A 21789-nucleotide genomic window follows, 5' to 3' on the forward strand; every position below is an offset into this window, starting at 1 on the left:
GTTGGCTTCAAATCTTTGGCAGATAATCTTTCCGTGTAAATGGACCCTATGTACCCTATATAAAAATAAAATAAAATAAAAATAAACCCTACATGTGGCCAGTAGAGATGAGCGAACTGTTCGGACTTTTGGTCCGATGGCATCGGCGCTCTCTCGTAATGCCTGTGTTCCTGGCTGCATATTTGCGCTCCCGGGAATATGTGGCCAGTATATTCCAGGGAATCCATGTTGAATTCCCTGGAATATCCTGCCCGCATATTCGCGGGAGCGCAACTATGCAGCCGGGATCACAGGCATTACGAGAGAGCGACCAAAAGTCCAACGGTCCGCTCATCTCTAGTGACCAGTGACCAGAAGTAGAAAGGACAAATTTGGGAATTTTGAAGATTGGCAATTAATACTCCATGGACGTATGGTACGTCTTGAAGCATTCTTTTATACAGAGGCCAGGTTTATCAGGACATGTATCACACTGAAAACACGTGTCCTTTCTAAACCCCCTTTTGTAGCACACGCGACACCTTTTCTGGCTTTTGCCCTTCTTGCCAGTGTGAGGGACTTCGCCAGGAAAGTGCTGCCCTGGCACGATACGGGGACCTCCAGTTGCAGCTGCAGAAGTACTAGGCCCTCCTCCTTCTCCTCCACAAAAAATCAGGGCCTTGACAACTGCCTCCTGAAACTGGAGGTATTTCCCAGGGTGGCCGGCACAACGGTAAAGTACAAACGCGTTGTACATTGCCGTTTGGACCATGTGCACGGCTAACTTTTTGTACCAGATGTTTGTTTTCCGCAGAGCACTATATGGCTTTAGGACTTGATCTGAAAGATCAACTCCTCCCATATACCGATTGTAGTCCAAAATACAATCGGGTTTGAGTGCTACTGCGGTGGTACCGCGGACAGGGACAGGGGTCGTGCCAGGACCATGGATAGTAGTCAAAATAAGGACATCGCGTTTGTCCTTATATTTGACTAATACCAGGTTGTCGCTACAATGGGCCTTGAAGACACCCCGTCGCAGTACTTCTGCCACAGGAGATCTTGGGAGGCCTCTCTGATTTTTCCTCACAGTGCCGCAAGCTACAGTAGCTCGGGTACTGAGGGATTTGAAAAGAGGGAGACTGGTATAAAAGTTATCCACGTAGAGGTGGTAACCTTTATCCAGTAGTGGGAACATCAGTTCCCACACAAGCTTCCCACTAACTCCCAGAGTGGGGGGACATTCTGGAGGTTGGATGTGGGTGTCCCTCCCTTCATAAACTCTAAATCTGTGAGTGTACCCTGAGGTACTCTCACAGAGTTTGTAGAGTTTGATGCCGTACCTTGCCCTCTTACTTGGAAGGTACTGGCGAAATTGGACTCTCCCCTTGAAGCTGACAAGGGATTCGTCAATGGAGATATATTTCCCTGGGATATATACCTCCGAAAATTTGGCCGCAAGATGATCAATGACCGGCCTAATTTTGTATAGGCGGTCGTAAGAGGGATCATCTCGGGGGGGGCACCTTGCATTATCGTTGTAATGCAGGAATTTGAGGATGGCCTCAAAGCGATGCCTTGTCATGGCCATCCGGTGTATTGGAGTGTTATATAAAATATCCACACTCCAATACTGCCTAATTCGGGGTTTTTTAACTAGCCCCATGTGCAGCAGAAGACCCCAAAACGTGGTCATTTCTGCTGCATCAACTGGGGTCCAGCTGTGGGATCCCGAAAAAAAAGAGGAGACGGGGTGCTGAGCCAGAAACTGCTGGGCGTACAAATTAGTTTGCACGACCATCAGACTTATCAGTTCATCACTGAAAAAGAGCTTAAAAAAGTCTATTTCAGTGAAGCCTGAGGGGTCAAATTGGATTCCCGATTGTCCCACAAAATCGGGAATCTGTGGCTCAAAATTGGGGGGGACTGGGGTCCAGATGGGCTCACTTGTATGGGGGGCTGGGGTGGAGATGGGGTCACTGGGGTGGAGATCGGGGGAGGCTGCCCGAGGCGTTCGCCTTGGACGCCTTCGGCGCCTTGGGGGTTCATCATCGCTACATGATGAAGAGGAGGAGGAGGAGGTCGAAACGAGGAAAGTAGGATCTTCCTCTTCTCCCTCACTGGCTGTATCGGTGTCAGAGGCAATAAGAGCATATGCCTCTTCAGCCGAATACACACGATGGGACATTTTTGTAAGATTTAGATATGGGGGGGTTATGTAAATCAGTAAAATTTATTTATGTGTAGTGTGTGTGTTTTTTACACTTACACTTTTCAAGGGAAAAAAAAACTGTGCCCACTTGTTGCTGATCAGTGAATAGTCACTGATCAGAACAAGAGAGACAGGGGGGATGGCAGAGGGGTGGGCAGGTGAGGGGGTGGGTGGCGGAGGAACTGTCTGAGTGGGCAAAGAGAGTCAGGGGGGAGAAGCTGGCACAGGGGTGGGCAGGTGAGGTGGCCAGGTGAGGGGGAGGGTGGCAGAGGAACGGTCTGAGTGGGCAAAGTGACTCAGGGGGGAGAGGCTGGTACAGGGGTGGGTCGGTGAGGTGGGCAGGTGAGGTCTGAGGGGGCAAAGAGAGGCAGAGGGACTGGGCAGCACGGACGCAAAAAAAGGGGGAAAAAAGTATTTGTTAGAGAAAAAAAGGGGCACACTTGTTGCTGATCAGTGATTAGTCACTGATCAGAACAAGAGAAACGGGGCGGTGGGTGGGGGTTGGAGGAACAAAGAGGCAAGGGTGGAGGATGGCACAGGGGTGGGCAGGTGAGGTGGGGGGGAACTGTCTGAGGAGGCAAAGAGGGGCAGAGAGGATGGCACAGGGGTGGGCAGGTGGAGGATGGCACAGGGGTGGGCAGGTGGAGGATGGCACAGGGGTGGGCAGGTGAGGCTGGTGGAGGAACGGTCTGAGGGGTCAAAAAGAGGCAGGGGGAGGCTGGCACAGGGGTGGGAAAGTGAGGTGGGCAGATGAGGGGGCGGTGCGGAGGAACGATCTGAGGGGGGCAAAGAGAGGCAGGGGGACCGCTAGCAGCACAGAGGATGCTGCTAGCAGGATCTCCCTGCACACACTATGCCACCGACGGATGCGACAGCACGGGCAGCACGGAGTGGCGCAGGGGAAAACAAAAAAAGAAAACTTGTGCCCACTTGTTGCTGATCAGTGATGAGTCACTGATCAGAACAAGAGAGACAGGAGCAGCAGCAGCAGTAGAACTACTGCTGCTGCACAGTCACAAATTTCAGGAGATCAGCCAGGCAGCACACAGTGGGCACTGCTGGCTGATCACCCTGCACTATGCCACCAACGAGGCTGGCACAGATGGGGGGGGAGCACAAGAACAGTGGGAGGGCACAGGGGAGAAGGAGAGGATGACAGGGGGGGAGAAGAGGATGACAGGGGGGGGAGAAGAGGAGGAAGACAAGGGGGAGAAGAGGAGGAAGACAGAGGAGGAAGGGGGGCAGTAGCTGATGGGAAGAGGGGGGGAAGATGGCACAGGGGGGAATGGGACAGGGGGGCAGATGGCACAGCGGCGGATCTCACAGGGGGGCGGATGGCACAGGGGCGGATCTCACAGGGGGGCGGATGGCACAGGGGCGGATCTCACAGGGGGGCGGATGGCACAGGGGAGTGATGGCACAGGGGGGCGATGGCACAGGGGGGGGGCGATGGCACAGGGGGGGGCGATGACGGGGCACAACGGGGCAGCAGCGGGCAACTCACAAACACCCTCTCTGCTCGGCGATCCTGACGAAAAGGAGGGCGAGCAGGGAGGGATCAATATTTTGAAACGCCCGCCTCGCCCGTGATTGGCCAGTTACTGGCAAACGGCCAATCCGGGTGATCGGGGGGCGGGGGTCACGTGGTACACGCGGGGGTCACGTGGTCCGGCATAACCGTGATTGGTGCTGTCTCTGAGCACCAATCACGGTGTTCTAACGTCATACCGGCCCACAATGCACCGGTATTGCTGTGATTGGCTGCCCTTAATTGGCCAGCCAATCACAGCGATCGTGATGGCGTGGGGGACGCGATTCCGCGGCTGCAGGTGAGTAAAAGGTCGCTGCTGAAAGGATCAGCAGCGATCTTTACTTTATATGTTTTTATTAACCCCCTGCAGCGCGGAATGCCCATGACGTAACGTTACGTCATGGGTCGTCTGGGGACAGACTTCCATGACGTAACGTTACGTCCAGGGTCGTCTAGGGGTTAACCCCCTCCCGCCGCTGCACAGTAAATTCACATCTTTATGATCCCATAAGCTGATGTAAAATCACGACCTGGGCATTGAGGCATCTATGACCCCAGGTCGTGAAAGGGTAAAACGATAATCGTCCTGTGTAATTGCAGGCCAAAATAGTTTGTGTGTTGATTTAGATCTGACCCTAAAATCATCATTTTGTTAAAGGGGTACTCCAGCGCGGGGGGGCATTTTTTTCCTGACACCAGGGAGGAGGTGGCGGAGGGAAACGACATCCACTCACCTCCCCCGTTCCAGCTGCGGGTCCAGGCCCGCTTCTGCCATGAGGCGGAATGAGCCTTCCGCCTCAGGCGGCAGATTTTGCGGTCCAGCAGGGGGCGGCATTATGTCCCCCCTGCTGTCATTTTTGTTAAGTATCACTTAACAAAAATGACAGCGGCCGCTCACCTGTCCCGTTGCCCGCGCTCTCCGCTGTCTTCACATCCCGTCAGGTCCCGCGACGTCACCCTGCAGCTGTCATCGACCTCCAGGCTGTGGTGAGTGCCCGGGGTCGGTGGGGGACGCGCTGGGGTGATCCGGACCCGATCACCCCAGTCACTCACCACAGCCTGGAGGTCAGTGACAGTTGAAGGGTGACGTCGCGGGACCTGACGGGATGTGGAGACAGTGGAGAGCGCGGGCTGGCTGCGGCGTGGGACAGGTGAGTGGCTGGTTGGGGGTTGGGGGGGGCGGGAGCTCGATGCCGGCCATTACTCAGGCGGCAGAGACCCCAGAATCGGCCCTGTGCGGGTCCCGCATCACGGCTGCTTCCAGGTGTCTGACGCGGGCCCGAGACAATACGTTTCAGGTCTGCTCAGTCAGTCAGTGACAGAGGCGGGATCTGAGCGGACTTGAAACGGATCCCGCCTCTGTCACTGACTGGCTGAACGGACATGAGACGTCACATCTCGGGCCCTCGTCAGACACCAGGAAGCGGCCGGGAACTGGGGACCGGAGCGCCACCATGCAGGACCCGTCGCTGGAACAGAGGAGGTGAGTGGACGTAGTTTCCTCTTAGCCACCTACTCCCCGGTGTCAGGGAAAAAAAATGCCCCCCCTCCGTCGGATTACCCCTTTAACTAATCGTTCAGTGTAAAGATATGGTCACACAACGTTTTTTCAGCTCCGCTTAAAATTATGTCCGTTATTTTCAGTCTAAAATAACGGACGTCATTTAGCTGTCTGGCCTCCCCTTAGTGCACTGACCGGTGTTTGCACATTATTCTAGTTCGGGGTTACTAATTGTCCTTTGGATGCCGCTTAATTGAATAGTCTATTGAATTTAACAGTAAAAATGGAGAAAGAACGGTGATAAAAGAAAAACTGTGCGTGAACAACTAATAAAAACGTCCGCTGTTTGCAAAAGACATCCGAAAATAATCATCATGTTCATTATTTTGACGTCAGCGGCAAAAACGTCCATTATTTAATGCATTGTGCGCATTGGACGCCCATCTTCCCACTGACTTTAATGCATTGCCATTGCAGTCATTTAAATCTCTAAAATATGAAAATCAGCCGTCTTTTCAATATTTTTACGTTGTGTGAACATAGCCTAATTCCACATTGTTCCTTCTTTTGCTGGGATCAAATGGAGCGAATGACCATAGAAACTATCATAACTAATCGATTGTAACTAACGACTATTGTTCTGTGTAATATGGATAACGATTTCAGGAAACGAACAATCTTGCTTGCAATGATTTATTGTTAATTGTTAAAAAAATCGCTTTGTCAAATAGGACCCTCAGTAGGCTAGAAGAATCTAACCTGATCTAAGTGTCATTTCTGGGACCCTCATCTGTCAGGAGAATGTCTGTCCCCTGGCCCCACATTTTTCTTAAGTCGTAGTTCACGTAAGCACAGCTACCTCCCTATTGAGGTGTATGGCAAATGCAGCAGCCAGGTTTGGGCAGCCAGGCATTTATGGCAAATCCTGTGGATATAAAGTTTCCTGTCTGGCTGCACATATGCTATAAATCCACAGCAAAAATGTGGAGATTTGAAATACATTGGCAATCGTGGCTGAGCATAGGATGACGCTGCAGAGGGCCGCCGGCATTCGGAACAGACGGAGCTGTTCGCCGGCCGGACGAAAAAGACGTCACTGAATGAAGATCGGAGACGGGGGTCGGCACGTGACAGGTGAGTATAGCACACCACACTTCCGGGTACACGGGTGGGGGTGGTGGGGCACGGGGAAGGGGGCCATTCACAGACATATCATACATTACAAAGTTGTATAACTTTGTAATGTGTGTTATTCTGTGAATAATTCTTTACCACCGCACTACCCCTTTAATATACAGTATTAGGCTATGTTCACACTGCGTATATGTCCGTCCGCATATTTTCGCGCCCAGCCATACACGCGGTAAACTCCGGCCGGAGATTTACGCTACTTGCGGCCGGCTACGTACGGACCACGAACTTACGCCCAAAGTCTACTTACGCTTCCCGAGCGCCCTACGTAGCAATCTGACAGCGGTCTTTTACTTGGAAATCTTCGCCTAGCCCCACAGAACCTTTTGGATCGGCACAAAAAGCTGCAAAAATGAAGAAATCACCACTACGTACGGGACCGCATGTAACGCTACGGGCGTAAGTTACGGCATTTTCATCCACAAACAATGGTCAGGTTCATTTTTTACGCCGCCGCGTACGATCAGGGCATAAGTTCGTACGTAGTGTGAACTGTGCAGCCGTACTTCGTATACTTCCATTATACGCAAACTACGTAAGTCTCCGTCCGCTTATTCACGGAACGCGCTACGGCCGGAAACTTACGTAGTGTGAACATAGCCTTAGGGTGCGTTCACACATACAGGATCCGCAGCAGATTTGATGGTGCAGATTTGATTTTGTGCTCAGTTATTTAGATTAAATCTGCTGCAGATCCGCAGTAGAAAATCAGCTGCGGCACGGTGTGTGTGAAGCTACCCTTAGGCTATGTTCACACTGTAAAAACGATGGTCGTATTTCATGACAACAGCAGTTGTTGTGCAAACAACAGCCATTGTTTTAAAAATAATGGTCATTGTTATGAAATGCAGCTGTTGTTTTTACAAAGTGTGGACATAGCCATAGAATATTATTCACACCGTCAAAAGTCTTGGATGACTGTCATTTAACAGCCATTTTATATTTTATTATTTTTTAGTTTAATATTATTTTATTTATATAATAATGGCCATTGATATAAAATAACACCCATTATTTGTTGTTAAAGGAGAAGTCTGGCGAAAATTTTTATTAAAGGAGAAGTCTGGCGAAAATTTTTATTAAAGTATTGTATTGTCCCCCAAAAGTTATACAAATCCCCAATATACACTTATTATGGGAAATTATAAAAGTGTTTTTTTCCCTGCACTTACTACTGCATCAAGGCTTCACTTCCTGGATAAAATGGTGATGTCACGACCGGATTCGCAGAGCTGAAGAGGATGATGGCCAGTTCACGTTTGAAGTGGATTTGAGGGGACTGTATGTTATGAAGGCCCACAAAGCACCCCATTTCAGAAACTGCACCCCCCAAACTGTTCAAAATCAATTCCAGAAAGTTTTTAAACCCTTTAGGTGAGTCACAGAAATAAAAGCTAAGTATGTAAGAAAATTGAAAAGTTTAATTTTCTTTGCAGAAATTATATTGTGATCCAATATCTTTCATAATAGAAAACCTATTTCCAGAGAAATGCACCTTAATTTGTATTGCCCTGTTTCTGCAGTTTATGGAAATATATGACATTTGGCCCTATTGCGCTATTTGACTTAACCACAAGCCTCAGATACAAAGGAGCACCTTGGGAATTTTAAAGCCTCCATTACAATTGGCCAATTTTCAAAGTACCACTTCTGGTTGGCAGAGGCTCTGGGGTGCCAAAACCTAACAAACACCCCTAAAGGGACACCATTTATGAAACCAAACCCTTGGAGGAAAGTAACAAGCGGTATAGTGAGCATATGGACCCCACTGGTGGCAGGCAAAAATGTGGAACAATGTGCTGCGAAAATCAAAAATTACATTTTTACACTAAAACGTTGGTGTAACTTTAAATTTTTTATGTTCACAAGGGGTAAGAAGAAAAAATAAACCACTAATCACGTAGAGAAATTTCCCTTGATTACATGAGTACCCCACATGTGGACACAAAGTGCAAAGCCGACGCACGGAAAGCCTCCAAAGGGAAGGAGCGCAATTTGGATTTTGGAAGCTTGATATGGCCGGAATGGAGGACGAAGGGTTCGCAGAGTCCCTGTGCTGCCAAAACATTGGAAACCCCCCACAAGTGACCCCAACCAACTCAGGAATCTGTGGCTCGTACGTGTCAGGGACTAGGGTCCAGGTGGGGTCACTTGAGGGGGCTTCTTGGGGCCTAGTCCTGGGGTGGCGCCTTGGGGGCCTATCATCACTAAATGATATTGACGAAGAGGAAGGAAGGAGGAACAAAGGATCACTGATTGAATGAATGGGACGTCCTGCCGAGAACCCCCGAAGCAAGCCGGAGTGGGGAGCAGGTGATGTATGCTCCGGCCACCAGGGGATTAATTTACATACATGCAGCGGGATGTCATTACATCTGCGTGTATGTATTCTCATAGGGATAATGTTAGTGTATGTGTTTTATGTGTGTTTTTGACTTTTTCTTTTTTTACTTAGGGGGCACACCGGGGGGGGGGGGGGGCAGCAGAGGGCAGAGGCAGGGTACATTATCCCATCACCGACCCAGGGGAGAGGGTGGCAGGAGAGGGTGGCAGAAAAGAGGAAAATGTGGCAGGAGAGGGTAAGAGGAGAGGGTTGCAGCAGAGAGGGTGGCAGAAAAAAGGAAAGGGTGGCAGGAGAGGGTAAGAGGAGAGGGTAAGAGGAGAGGATTGGCAGGACAGAGGGGAGAAGGTGGCAGGAAAAAGGAAAGGGTGGCAGGAAAGGGTGGCAGAGGAGAGGGGAGAGGATAAGGGGAGAGGGTGGCAGGTCATAGGGTGACAGGACAGAGGAGGGGGTGGCAGGGGAGAGGGTGGCAGGAAAAAGGAAAGGGTGGTAGAAGAGGGTGAGAGGAGAGGAGAGGGGGTGACACGAGAGGGGAGAGGGGGTGACACGAGAGGGGAGAGGGGGTGAAACGAGAGGGGAGAGGGGGTGAAATGAGAGGGGAGAGGGTGGCAAGAGGAGAGGGTGGCAGGAGAGGGTATGACAGAAGAGGGTGTGACAGGAGAGGGCTGCAGGAGAGGGTGTGCCAGGAGAGGGGGTGACAGGGTAAGAGAAGAGAGGGTGGCAGGAAAAAAGGACAGGGTGGCAGGAGAAAGGATAGGGTAAGAGATGGTGCCAGGAGAGAGGTTGGCAAGAGAAAGTAGAGGGTGGCAAGAGGAGAGGGTGGCAGCAGGGATGGTGTTAGGAGGGGGAGGGTGCCAGCAGGGTGTGGGTGGCAGGAGGGGGAGGGTGGCAGCAGGAGGGAGGGTGGCAGCAGGGAGGGTGCCAGCAGGGGGAATCATGGGGGGAGCAGGTAGCAGTAACGGAGGAGGCGGGGCAGCAGGGGGACACACACGTAGGAGGAGGCCGGCATAACAGAGCAGGCAGAGGAAGCAGCTAGATGCACAGGGGAGGAGGAAGCAGCAGCATCATGGAGGAGGTGGGGACAGCAGGGAGACACACAGGGGAGGAGGCGGCGGCATAATGGAGGATGCAGTGGCAGTGGGGGGACACACCGGGGGGGGGGGGGGAGATCTGGCAGCGGCATCAGATGAACACGCTGCTTCTCTGCTCGCCGATTCTCGATGAGCAGAGAAGGAGATTTACCCGTTATTGCCCGGCTACCAGCCAATCACGGGCGATATGGGGCACGGTGCCACAGGCACATGATGCTCAGGCACTGCGGTGATAGGTGCTGTCTCGGACAGCACCAATCACCGCTCAATTTCGGTATACTCGCCCCGTATACCGGAATATTGCTGTGATTGGCCGCTTAGAATTGAACGGCCAATCACAGCGATTGTCGTCACTAGGGACGTAATGATTCCCCCTACATGACACAGGAAGATGGCTGCTGTAGTAAACAGCAGCCATCTTCCTTCAATCGCGACCCAGCAGCCTCATAAAGGACCCACGTACAGGTACAGCATGGGTCCTTAAGTGACAGGATTCCATGGCGTACCCGTACGGCATGGGTCCTTAAGAGGTTAAATGGCGGTCGTCCCAAAAAAATCCTTATGCAAAAATGCTGCAGAGACACCATCATGTGTTACTCAATGTCAGTCAATTAGCCAGACCTTTCTCTGAAAAGGAACAACCAAGCCAAGGGGGGTCTCCAGTCAAGGAAACACCCTTCCAACAAGCCACAATCAAAAAATTAGAGGACCTGCACAATACCCAAGCAAGGTATACATCCACAGACAACTGTTTTGGGGTATCTGCCCTCATCACTGTGGAGTAGGATTCTGGCTAGTGGGAGTAAAGGCTAATAAGTGCATTCAAGGGAATGATGGTTGATTTCAGGGAGATTACCCAAAACACCACAGAGACACCATCACATGTTTCTCAAAGTCAGTAAATCTAGGAACATTGCCCCCTGGCAAATTAAATATGCAAAAATACTGCAGAGACACCATCATGTGTTTATCAATGTCATAGAGTTAACCAGACCTTCCTTCGGGAAGAAACAACAACGGCCAAGGGGGGTCTCCAGTCAAGGAAACCACCTTCCAACAAGCCACAATCAAAACGTAAGGGTCCTATTACACTGAGCGATTTTTAACGATTAACGACTAACGATAAAGGATCGCAAACAAGATTGTTTATCGTTAGCCTGAAATCGTTCACCATATTACACAGAACGATACTCATTAGTTACGATCTTTATCTTTATTGCCTATGGCTATGGCTGTATTCCAGTTTTCCAGGCGGTCCTCCGGCTGTATCCACCCTCTCCACGGAGGTGGAAGACAACGGGAATCATTGCCAAGAGTTCAGGTTCGTACGAACCCAAACTTTGGCAGGTTCAGACCATCCCTATCACTGATGTTGAGAAACACGTGATTGTGTCTCTGCAGTATTTTTGCATATTTGATTTACCAGGTAACAATGTTTTTAGATTCACTGATGTTGGGGAACACGTGATGGTGTCTTCCTGGTGTTTTGGTTGATCTCCCTGAGGTCAACCATTATTCTTTTGAACATAGCCATAGGCAGCTGTAGATTTTCTTTGCAAAGTTGATTTTTTTTTTTTTAGCTCTGTCATGTTGAATAAATAAAGTCTGTCAGTTTTACTGTTTTTTTTTTTTTACTTTTTCTACTAAGATCCCATCTTCAGTACAATCTTTCTATCCAGCCCTGGAGAATGTACAGTATGCAGTTCCCTACTCACAGCAAGTGGTCCTAAAGCTTTTGTAGCTAAATACGTGTGACTAAAAAGGTCAATCAGGCACACATTATTAATGATAGAGCGTGGGCTATAATTATGTTATAACAATCAGGGTATGTTCACATGTTCAGGTTTTTAACTGCAAATTATTAAATACAAAGCCAGGTATGGACTTGAAAAAGAGGAGAAGTCGCTATCTTTACTTTATGTGTGTGTCCTTGTTTATGATCTGTTCATGGCTTTGTATTCAATTATTACAATTCAGAAACTGAACGTGTATGCACACAAGCACGTCACCATGTCAACCGGTCTACAAGTTCCGTAGAAATCATGCCATGTTCCATCACAAGACATTATATATATATATATTTTTTTTTTTTTTCAAAATTGCACTGTATATATTGTATCACAAGCATAGGCACTCTATTTGCCAATATACAATGTTCATGCATATACTTTTGCCATCTGCATGAGGTCTTACAGCAGTTTAGCAGCATAAAACAACAAAAAGTGTTCAGAGAAACTAGAATTATTGCTTAAATGTTTACTTTGGCAGCATCTCCTACTGACTTCTGTCAAGATCTATTATACTACTTATGCTTGCTTTTGTTTGTCATCAAATTTGCCATAGCAATATACTGTATATAAAAATAAGAAAAAAAAACAAAAAAAACAACACCTTTTCTGTTAAAATATAAGGACATTTGTTAAATTTTACACTGGTAATAGAAATTTGAATTATGGTCTACTGCACTATTATAAAAGCTGGATGGTTTGGTCAGTGACAATTATTACCTATTACATTTAATTTATTGACATGAGCAGAACAGTGGTGATGTAATTGCATGATGCACATTCATATGAGCTCAGTCACCTTTCGTCACCATAATAGCCTCCATAGCCTCCAAATTTTCAACAGAACTATGGGGATGTATCTATGGAAGTTTGTGCCTATTCGGCCACAAGGGCATTTAAGAAGTCATTTTGTTATTATTCCAACCCATTCATTAAGACACACATTTTAGATATGGAATCCAGCATTTCCCTCAACTTTGTACGCACCCTACATACAGGCATGCTCATCAGCTTTATGCATCTTTATATCATGATAATACTATCACTGTAGTTTAAATTTCAGTATTTCCCCTTTTATTAAACCCAGTGTCAACTTTGATTGAACATGAACTCTACAACCTCCACAACTTTTTGTTTAGTATATACACACACGTATATATAGAGTCCACTCTTCCAACTACACACTGCTACTGAGGAAGGAAATAGAATTTCCGAAACTTGTTTAAAGTGACTCTGTACCCAGTCTGCCAGCCCCTCCCCCCCCCCCTTGAACCACTTGTACCTTTGGATAGCTGCTTTTAACCCAAGATCTCTCCAGGGGTCCATTCGGCAGGTAATGCAGTTATTGTCCTAAAAATCAACTTTTAAACTGGCAGCCCTGTGTCACATTGGTGTGGCCTAGAGTGTCTATGCCCTACTAAGCTTGCATTGCCTCTCCATCCCTCCTGCCCCCCTCTTCATCATTAGGAATGTCCCTGCTAGAATTTCTCCTATTCATCACTTGTCTGAAAACTGCACAGGTGCCTTTAACGATCCACCACATGTGTAGTGATCAAACAGGTGATGAATAGGAGAATTCCAGCCTGGGGCATTTCTAATGATGAGGAGGGTGGGGAGGAAGGACATAGAGGTGGTGCAAGCCTAATGCACAGACACTCTAGGCCACGCCAAATTGACACAGGGCTGCAAGTTTAAAAGTTATTTTTTAGGACAATAACTGGATCACCTGCCGAACGGACCCCAGGACAGATCTTGGATTAAAAGCAGCTATCCGAAGGTACAAGTGGTTGGGGTGGGGGGTTAGATTGTGGGTACAGAGTTACTTTACCTACAATTCATTTGTATACAGTGCATCACCAGCAATCGGATTCATACCTTTGTTAAGCATATCCCTCCCAGTGTCACGTCTCAGGATTGCCTTTCACCTCTCATAGCCCACAAAGTTTAGCATCCTCACAGCAATCTGCTCCTGCAGCCGAACACTGATCACAGTAAACAGCACAGTGGCCACTACATCAGAAGCACGGCAGACTGCCACTGGTGAGATCTCAATTTGGGACAGTGTGTCTTTTTCTATTTTTTGTTTCTATTTATTTATTTATTTTTTGATTCTGAACATTGTATTTTTCTTTTTATACCGATAAACTACTCTCCTGCACCACCAATGACAATATACTGTAGTCATCACAAGGATTTCAGCTTGAATGATTGTCTTTTACCACCTATTTAATAGTGCTATTTTTTCAAAAGGATAAGTCCAGTTACTTAAAATTCTCAAAGTGCCAAGGCAATCAGTCCCACAAAGACTCTTTAAGAGATTCTATCATTGCTATTTTTTTATGTATATACCTTTTATATATGCTTAACAATCAGCATGTCTTAGGAGAAGGACTACAGTTATGTTATTACTAACCTTTCAGAGAAATAAATATATATATATATATATATATATATATATATATATATATATATATATAGATATATATATATATATATGAAAATGTACCCGCGGCTGCCCGAGTATAAAGTCTCAGCGTGTTAATTAGATTTGTTCAAAGGGTGCCCAGGAGGCCATTCTTTGCCCGGCCACTAGAGGAGGCATGTGTGCAGCCTTTAAAGATCAATGTTTTTCAATGATCCTACTCACACATCCATACATGTGTACAGGGCTGTGATCCGTACCACAAAAAATTCCTCCATGAGCATGGCAATAGAACCCTGTGGGATCCGTATTTTTGCAGATGCGATCCAAAAAGATATGGATCTCCAATCCCCAAACAGTGACTAGATTATAACTAACCACATTTTTGCGGATCAGCAAGAAATACTAATAAAATACGAACAGAAATTTGCTGATTGCTAATAAAAAAGAATGGACTCGAATTTGTGGAGTGAAAAATATACATACGTGTGAATAGACCTCAATACTGTTAGTTTAATGCTTAGGCTGCATTCCCACGTTCCGTGATTCTGACGGATCACGGACGTGGAATGCATGTACCGGAGTCCCCCTGCGCCCGGACAGCATCTGTAATTAGATGCTGGGAGCGGGGGAGACTGTATTCATAAGTGCCGCACTGTAGTAACAGCACCGCGCGGCTGATTCATTACAGCACGGCGCTTATGAATACAGTCTCCCCCGCTCCCAGCATCTAATTACAGATGCTGTCCGGGCGCGGGGGGACTCCGGTACATGCATTCCACGTCCGTGATCCGTCAGGACCACGGAACGTGGGAATGCAGCCTTAAGGCCTTCAACCATTTTTGTACCCTATCCTTGGACCTGTTGTATTTTATAAGTATGTACAAGTATATATTTGTAAGTATTTTTTGTAGGCGAGGTCTCCACAGCTGGACATAGTATTCCAGGTATAGTCACTAGATCTCTATACAATAGGGTCACATTTCCCTCTTACTACTGGTTATATCTCTAGCTATACAGCCCAGCATACAATTAGCTTTCACTATAGGGATTTCAGGGTCATGCCTCAGCATTGTAAAAGCCCAAGCAGGTCCAGCTAACTTGACCATTTGACAGACAGCCCTGGGCTGGACTCAAGAGTGTTTACCATGCCGAGGGACACCCCCATAGATATTGACAACATTTAAATATTAACAAAAAAGGCTTACAGCCTATAGGATAGGACTATGGAAAATGACTAGCCCCATCCATCCATGAGCTTGTGACATCCATGTTTTCCAGCTGACTTGCCCACTTTAACCCCTTCCCGGCTAATTTTTAAAAGGCCAAAGCACTTGAATTTTTCCACCTACAGATCCACATGAGCACAAATTGTACTTTGCAATTGCAGACTTAATAAAATATGCTACAAAACCAGAAAATATCATGCGCAGTAAAATTGAAAATAAAACACAATATTTTTTATTTGGGGTAGTTTTGTGTTTTGTGTTTACGCCATTTGCCCTATGGTAAAACTGACTTGTTATCTATGTTTGTCAAGTTGGTACAATTACAATGATAAGCAACTTGCAACTTTTAACAAATTAAAACCTTAAAAAAAAAAAAAACTAAATGTTCCTAAAAATTGCTCTATTACCATCATAACGCTTTTATTTTTTTTGTCTATGGGCTGTATAGGGTGTCATTTTTTTGCACCATGATCTGTACTTTTGGTACCTTACTTGTATATATGCTACTTTTTGTTCACTTTTTATCACAATTTTTCTGGATTTGATCAAAAATGAGCGATTTTGTATTTTAGAATTTTATTTGCGCTTAAACTGTTTACAGTGCAAGATCAGGAATGTGATAATTTGATAGTTCGGGGGATTACGCACACGGCAAAACCAAACATGTTTTTTTATTTATTTATTAATCTATATTTATAAAATGGGAGGAGGGGGGGTGATTCAAACTTTTCCTAGGGGAGGCCCGCCGTGCCCGCTAATCAAGTAATCAGATGTAGCTGTCAAAGTTGACAGCTGCATCCGATTACTTGCTGCAGCCGATCCCTGGTGTCTAGTGGCGGAGATCGCCCCCCCGGGACGTTGTCTCTGTGTCTTTTACCTGCCGGGGCAACGTCCCGGGGGGGCGATTTCTGCCACTAGACACCAGGGATCGGCTGCAGCAAGTACTCGGATGCTTTTGACTGCAGCAGCTGAAAGCAAGCGAGTGCCAATATCACTGATCTTTGCTGTATAAGTATACAGCAAAGATCTCAATGAGAGATCACTGAGCTTATACTAGAAGTCCCCCAGGGGGGGCTTCTAGTATAAGTGTAAAAAAAATAAAAAAAAGTGTCATCATTAATAAAAAGCCCCCTCCCCTAATAAGTTTGAATCACCCCCCTTTTCCCATGTAATAAATAAAAGTAAAGAAATAAACATATTTGGTATCGCCGCATGCGTAATTGCCTGAACTATTAATTTATCATATTCCTGATCTCGAACGGAAAACAGCGTAATGGCAAAAAAATCCCAAAGTGCAAAATTGCACATTTTTGGTCACATCAAATCCAGAAAAAATTGTAATAAAAAGCGATTAAAAAGTCGCATATGCGCAATCAAGGTACCAATAGAAAGAACACATCATGGCGCAAAAAATTACACCTCGCACAGCCCCATAGACCAAAGGATAAAAACGCTATAAGCCTGGGAATAGATTGATTTTAAGGAACACATATTTGTTAACAATGGTTTGAATTTTTTACAGGCCATTACATAATATAAAAGTTATACATGTCACATATCGTTGTAATCGTAACGACTTGAGGAACATGTATAACAAGTCAGTTTTACCACAGGGCGAATTTTTTCAATTTCACAATACGTTTATTTTTGGGGGGGGGGGGGGTTCCAGTGTACTTTATGAAAAAATTCAGCCTGTCATTGCAAAGTACAATTAGTGGCGCAAAAAATAAGGGCTCATGTGGGTTTCTAGGTTGAAAAATGCAAGTGCTATAGCCTTTTAAGCACAAGGAGGATAAAAAGAAAACGCAAAAATCAAAATTGGCCCGGTCCTTAAGGGGTTAATTAGAAGTCCCCCTAAGGAACTTCTAATATAACCACACAGTGTAGTATGCATTATAAAGCACTGATTGATTAAATCAGTGCTCTATTGGTCTGCTGCAGACCAGATCAATAGAATTCTGAGCAGAGATCAGCATCATTCCGACGCTGAATCCCGGGCTGATAAGAAAAATGGATCCCCCCTCTTGTGATCACACCGCGGGGGGGAGGGGAGGGGGGATCCAGCCACTAGACACCAGGGGGAGGGGCTGTAAAAGACATTTAAATGCAGCTGTCATGTTTGACAGCTGCATTTAACTGTCCTAATTAGCGAGTGCAGCGATCACAACGCAATCCCTATCTGAACCTCCCCACCCGCATCAGGACTTGCTGGTATGTCCTTCTGCACAAAAGGGCTAGATAACTTTCTATATTACAGACCAGGAATATCAACTGTAATACATACTTTTGTGTCATCAGCAAACAGACAAACCTTACCTACTAAACCTTTTTCACATATTTCACATATTAGCATAAGCAATAGGACCTAGAACAAATATAGATCCTATACAGAAAAAATAGAGGTTCCCAGCTTCTGATCTTTTCACGTAGCTGCTGGATGGTGGCTCTCCTTACTGTAAGAAAGCTAAAGTAGCTGACAGATTGATGAGCAGCAGAGAGACTGATGGGCTACTGTGAGACATAAAACTAGTGAGTTCCTGACAGATGATACTGTAAGTGGCACAATGAGACCTGAAAGACAGATCAAACTAGGTAAAATTAGGTGTGTGGGGTGCCAAGAGGAGCAAACATGCACAGAGAGAATGACTGATGGCTTCCAGGACTAAAATGCTATCTGTATACTATAGGTGGGATAGGGTGGCCAAAAGTGGTCTGCAAGAAAGTTGAGGAGAGGGCTTTCCTGAAATTTTAAGAAAATTTTGAGCTGCTAAAGATTCCTTTGGCACCATTTTTCTACTAGGCAGAAGACCCCCTTAACCTAGACAAACAGTACTTGAACATGTTATGAGGTTGACAATGTCAAACTGTTGCCTCACAATTGGAAGCATACAATTGTTTTAATGTATTAGTACGCTCTAGCACGAATATTACCCTCCACTGAAAATTAGGGACCTATATCAACCCCTGGAAAACAATCCCATGTTATTATATCTTCTTTACCACATTACCTATGTTAATTCATCAGTATTTACAGTACAGTTAATCAGTCAAACCTGGGTTCATTTATCAGACTCCAGAAAACATATTTGTATTGCTCCATAGCAGACATGCAACATTTACACCCCTCCAGCTGATGCTTGTATGTACAATATGCAATCATCATATGTAAAACTTGAAAACATGAAAACTATATTAGAAATTAACATTAAAATGAGTGCAACTGAGTTATACTGTAAGATTTTCATAATCACAATATGGGCAAATGTTCAAAGATTACCTATACTAAGTCAACGTTTCTTTATCCAATTTTTTTTTTCTGTGATCAGTGTTTCTGATGGTAAATTATGCTATTCTTCAAGTCTTTTAGACTGCAAATTAGTGTGCTAAATTGGATTGTTTTGGATATTAATAGGAGAGAATGGGATGTAATCATTATTGAAATTGTGATTTATCAATTAGAATGGTAATTAGTCTTAATCATGTTAATCATGTTTAAAACCTTCTTATGTTATATTTAGTAGTTTTTTTTTTGTTAATCCACTGTACTTTTGATACTCAACATGCTAAAAATTCATTCTTGTTTTCTGGAAAGTGTTTCTGGTGTTATCAGTTATTATAATTGCCTGTTCCATACTAAATTATCAGCACTTAAATGCTAAGGCCTAACTTATTTTACCCCCAAAAACTGCCACATATTGATAAAAGTAAGAACTTCGAGGAGAGGTAAAAGTTTATTATCCATTTAATAACACCCCTTTGTAATCATAACTGCTTAAAGGGGAATTATAAGCAGGGAAGATGAAACTAACCAGCTGATAGCTCCCTAGTGGGCACAGGACACTGAGGATGAAGGTTTGTCTCTTACCTTCATCATTAGCACTGCTCCCTTGCTGTTAGTTGTGACCCTCCGAGCAGCAATCCAGCAGGCCCCCTAGCTGGCCCCCTCCATTGATAATGATTAGAAATAGTGGGCCCCCCTAACGATTATCAATGAAGGGGGTGGCCTGGGGGCAAGCTGGATCGGTGCTCAAAGGGGCGTTAGTTGCACCCCTAATGCTCCTAACAGCTTTCCGAGCATAAAGGTAAGAGCTATACCTTCACCCTCAGCCCCCATGCCCACTAGGGAGCTATCTGCAGGTTAGATTTATCAATCCTACTGATAGTTCCCCTTTAAGGGGTTGTCTCAGGATCAGCACTTATCAGATATCTATAGAATAGTTTATTTGTGTTTACCATTGGTTTCTATACCCCTGGGGACTCCCATCTGTCATGAGAACTGAGCTCTCATGTCTCCCATTTGAATGGAGTGTTATTCGAATCTGCATCTTTCTGCTAGTATATGGCCCTTACTTCCTATGAGATCCTTAGGGTATATGTATAAAATGAATTAAGTCCATAGGGTATATGTATAAAGTGGAGATCTGCCAGTCACAGAATACAAAAACAAAGTTAACACCAAAGTAGTCAGGAACTTGGCAGAGCAGACACGGGTGGGGCAGGTGAGTTACTAAGCTTAACAGAGGCGCAAGGCAGTGTTCAGACAGAGCTAACAACACACAGAACAAACAAAAATGTAAGAGATCGTAACTGATGTCTTATCAGTAACTGATGTCTTATCAGTAACTGATGTCTTATCAGTAACTGATGTCTTATCAGGCACAGACATGACAGGTTCCAATTAGAGATGAGCGAGTACTAAAATGCTTGGGTGCTTGATACTCAAGACGAATATTTCCCGATGCTCGGGTGCTCGTTTCTAGTAACGAACCCCATTGAAGTCAATGGGAAACTCAAGCATTTTTGCAGAGGACCAATGATCTGCACAGGGAAGGTTGCCTGAAAACCTGGAAACCTTTGAAAATAATAGAAATGGATAGGAAACAGCAGCGGCAGCATGGATGGATGCCTCTGGGACTGGCAAATAGCAACATTATGACACAGCACAGTGAAGATAGGTATAGCTGAACTACAAATCCCAGCCAGCAACAGGACAAATTGACAGCTGCACTACAAGTCCAAGCCAGCAGCCAAGAGTACCCCAAAAAAAAGTTTTAAAAATGTTAAGCCCTTAAAAGGACTGTTAGGTTCTTCATGTCGGATTCCTGCCTAACCGCACACTAATTCCCTGCTTTACATTCCCCCTGAAAGACAGCAGCTCTCTCCCTAAGCTCATCCAGCCTGTGTCTGAAGCGAACATCGCAGGACCTGATTCTTATATGCCCAAATCATCTGATCTGGCCAGCCAATCGCTGCTATCGACATGTAGTGTTCCCACGTGATGCTACGAGCTCCCAAAGACCCTCCTGCATGAGGATTGGCTGAAAAAAAAGCTGCCAAACATGCAGTAAGAGGAAGATGCCATTGTCTCGAGTATAGCGAGATGCTCGTCCGAGTAACGAGCACCATCAAGTACACTAATACTCAAACGAGTACCAAGCTCGGACGAGCATGCTCACTCATCTCTAGTTCCAATTTTTTCCTTAATTAATTGCACTACTACTTTTTGACCACAAAATGCCGCCACTGAATTTTGTCTAAAGTTATTAACAGCACATTATAGTCTATGGGGTTAATGTTATTTCCATGTACAATCATGTTCTATGAGTTTGGATTGTTAGGCACATGCCACATTCCTAGCCAGACACCTTCTAAAAGGTTTTAAGTAATGGTATGTTGAGTTGTCCCACTAATTCTCGACTGGTCCCACTATTCCTCCACTGGTCCCAGCTCCCTGTTTCTTCTCAAGCTATTATCTACAGTAGTATGGCCTGAACATTTTTTAAGAGGGTCAACTAGGATCCAAAATGCCAAGTAATCAGCAATTAATCTTCAGTGAAAACATCAGAACTTAATAGGCCGGGTTCACACTATGTAAAAAACATGGCCGTATTTCATGACAGCCGTATTTGCGCAAACAATGGCCGTTATTTGCTAAATTTTTACGTAGTGTAAACATAGCCTTACTCTGTAGTGTTGTTTTAAGAACTTTTCAGTAAAGTTATACAAGTGATTAAAAACTTGGACTGTGCTTACTAAAACACACCACACTGCAAGGGACACTAGGGACTACACCTTAATCCTTAATGGGCATGTACTGGGACCCAGAGAGAGCATGTACCACTTCCGATACCCATAACAAGCGCCTGATGCCCAAGAATTGATCTTGCAGAATATACTTGGTCAAGGATTTTTTGACCTTTCTAACATATTTGCGGCTTAATGCATGCCTGAATACATTTTTAAACATTTGAAATTCAAAGATCAATACCCTAATAGCACAATATTAGCTTTACTGGTTAAGGGTTACAGCAGAAAATGTGAACGGTAGATAGAGGATTCCTTTTTGTGGCTACTCTATTATTGTAAGTATTATAAATGTAATAAACAAAGGTTTCAAAAATAATTTATGTTTCTCCTTCTCTTACTCTTTCTAAAGCATCAGATTTGGAATCACATTACTTATACATTCTTACTACCCTGTTACATACTCCTTATAGGGTGCAAC

The 21789-nt window shown here is 45.4% G+C and overlaps 1 protein-coding gene across 1 annotated transcript; it reads right to left on the reverse strand.

Moving 5' to 3' along the window:
- Positions 1-394: 394 nt before the first annotated feature.
- Positions 395-2167, reverse strand: LOC138794183 (piggyBac transposable element-derived protein 4-like). Its single transcript, XM_069972956.1, has 2 exons — positions 1323-2167; positions 395-1097 (listed from the first exon to the last, which is right to left on the reverse strand). Exons 1-2 carry the CDS (start codon positions 2165-2167, stop codon positions 395-397), a joined length of 1548 nt encoding a protein of 515 aa, XP_069829057.1.
- Positions 2168-21789: the final 19622 nt, after the last annotated feature.

The sequence above is a fragment of the Dendropsophus ebraccatus genome, chromosome 5 (assembly GCF_027789765.1).
Source record: "Dendropsophus ebraccatus isolate aDenEbr1 chromosome 5, aDenEbr1.pat, whole genome shotgun sequence".
Lineage (NCBI taxonomy): Eukaryota > Metazoa > Chordata > Amphibia > Anura > Hylidae > Dendropsophus > Dendropsophus ebraccatus.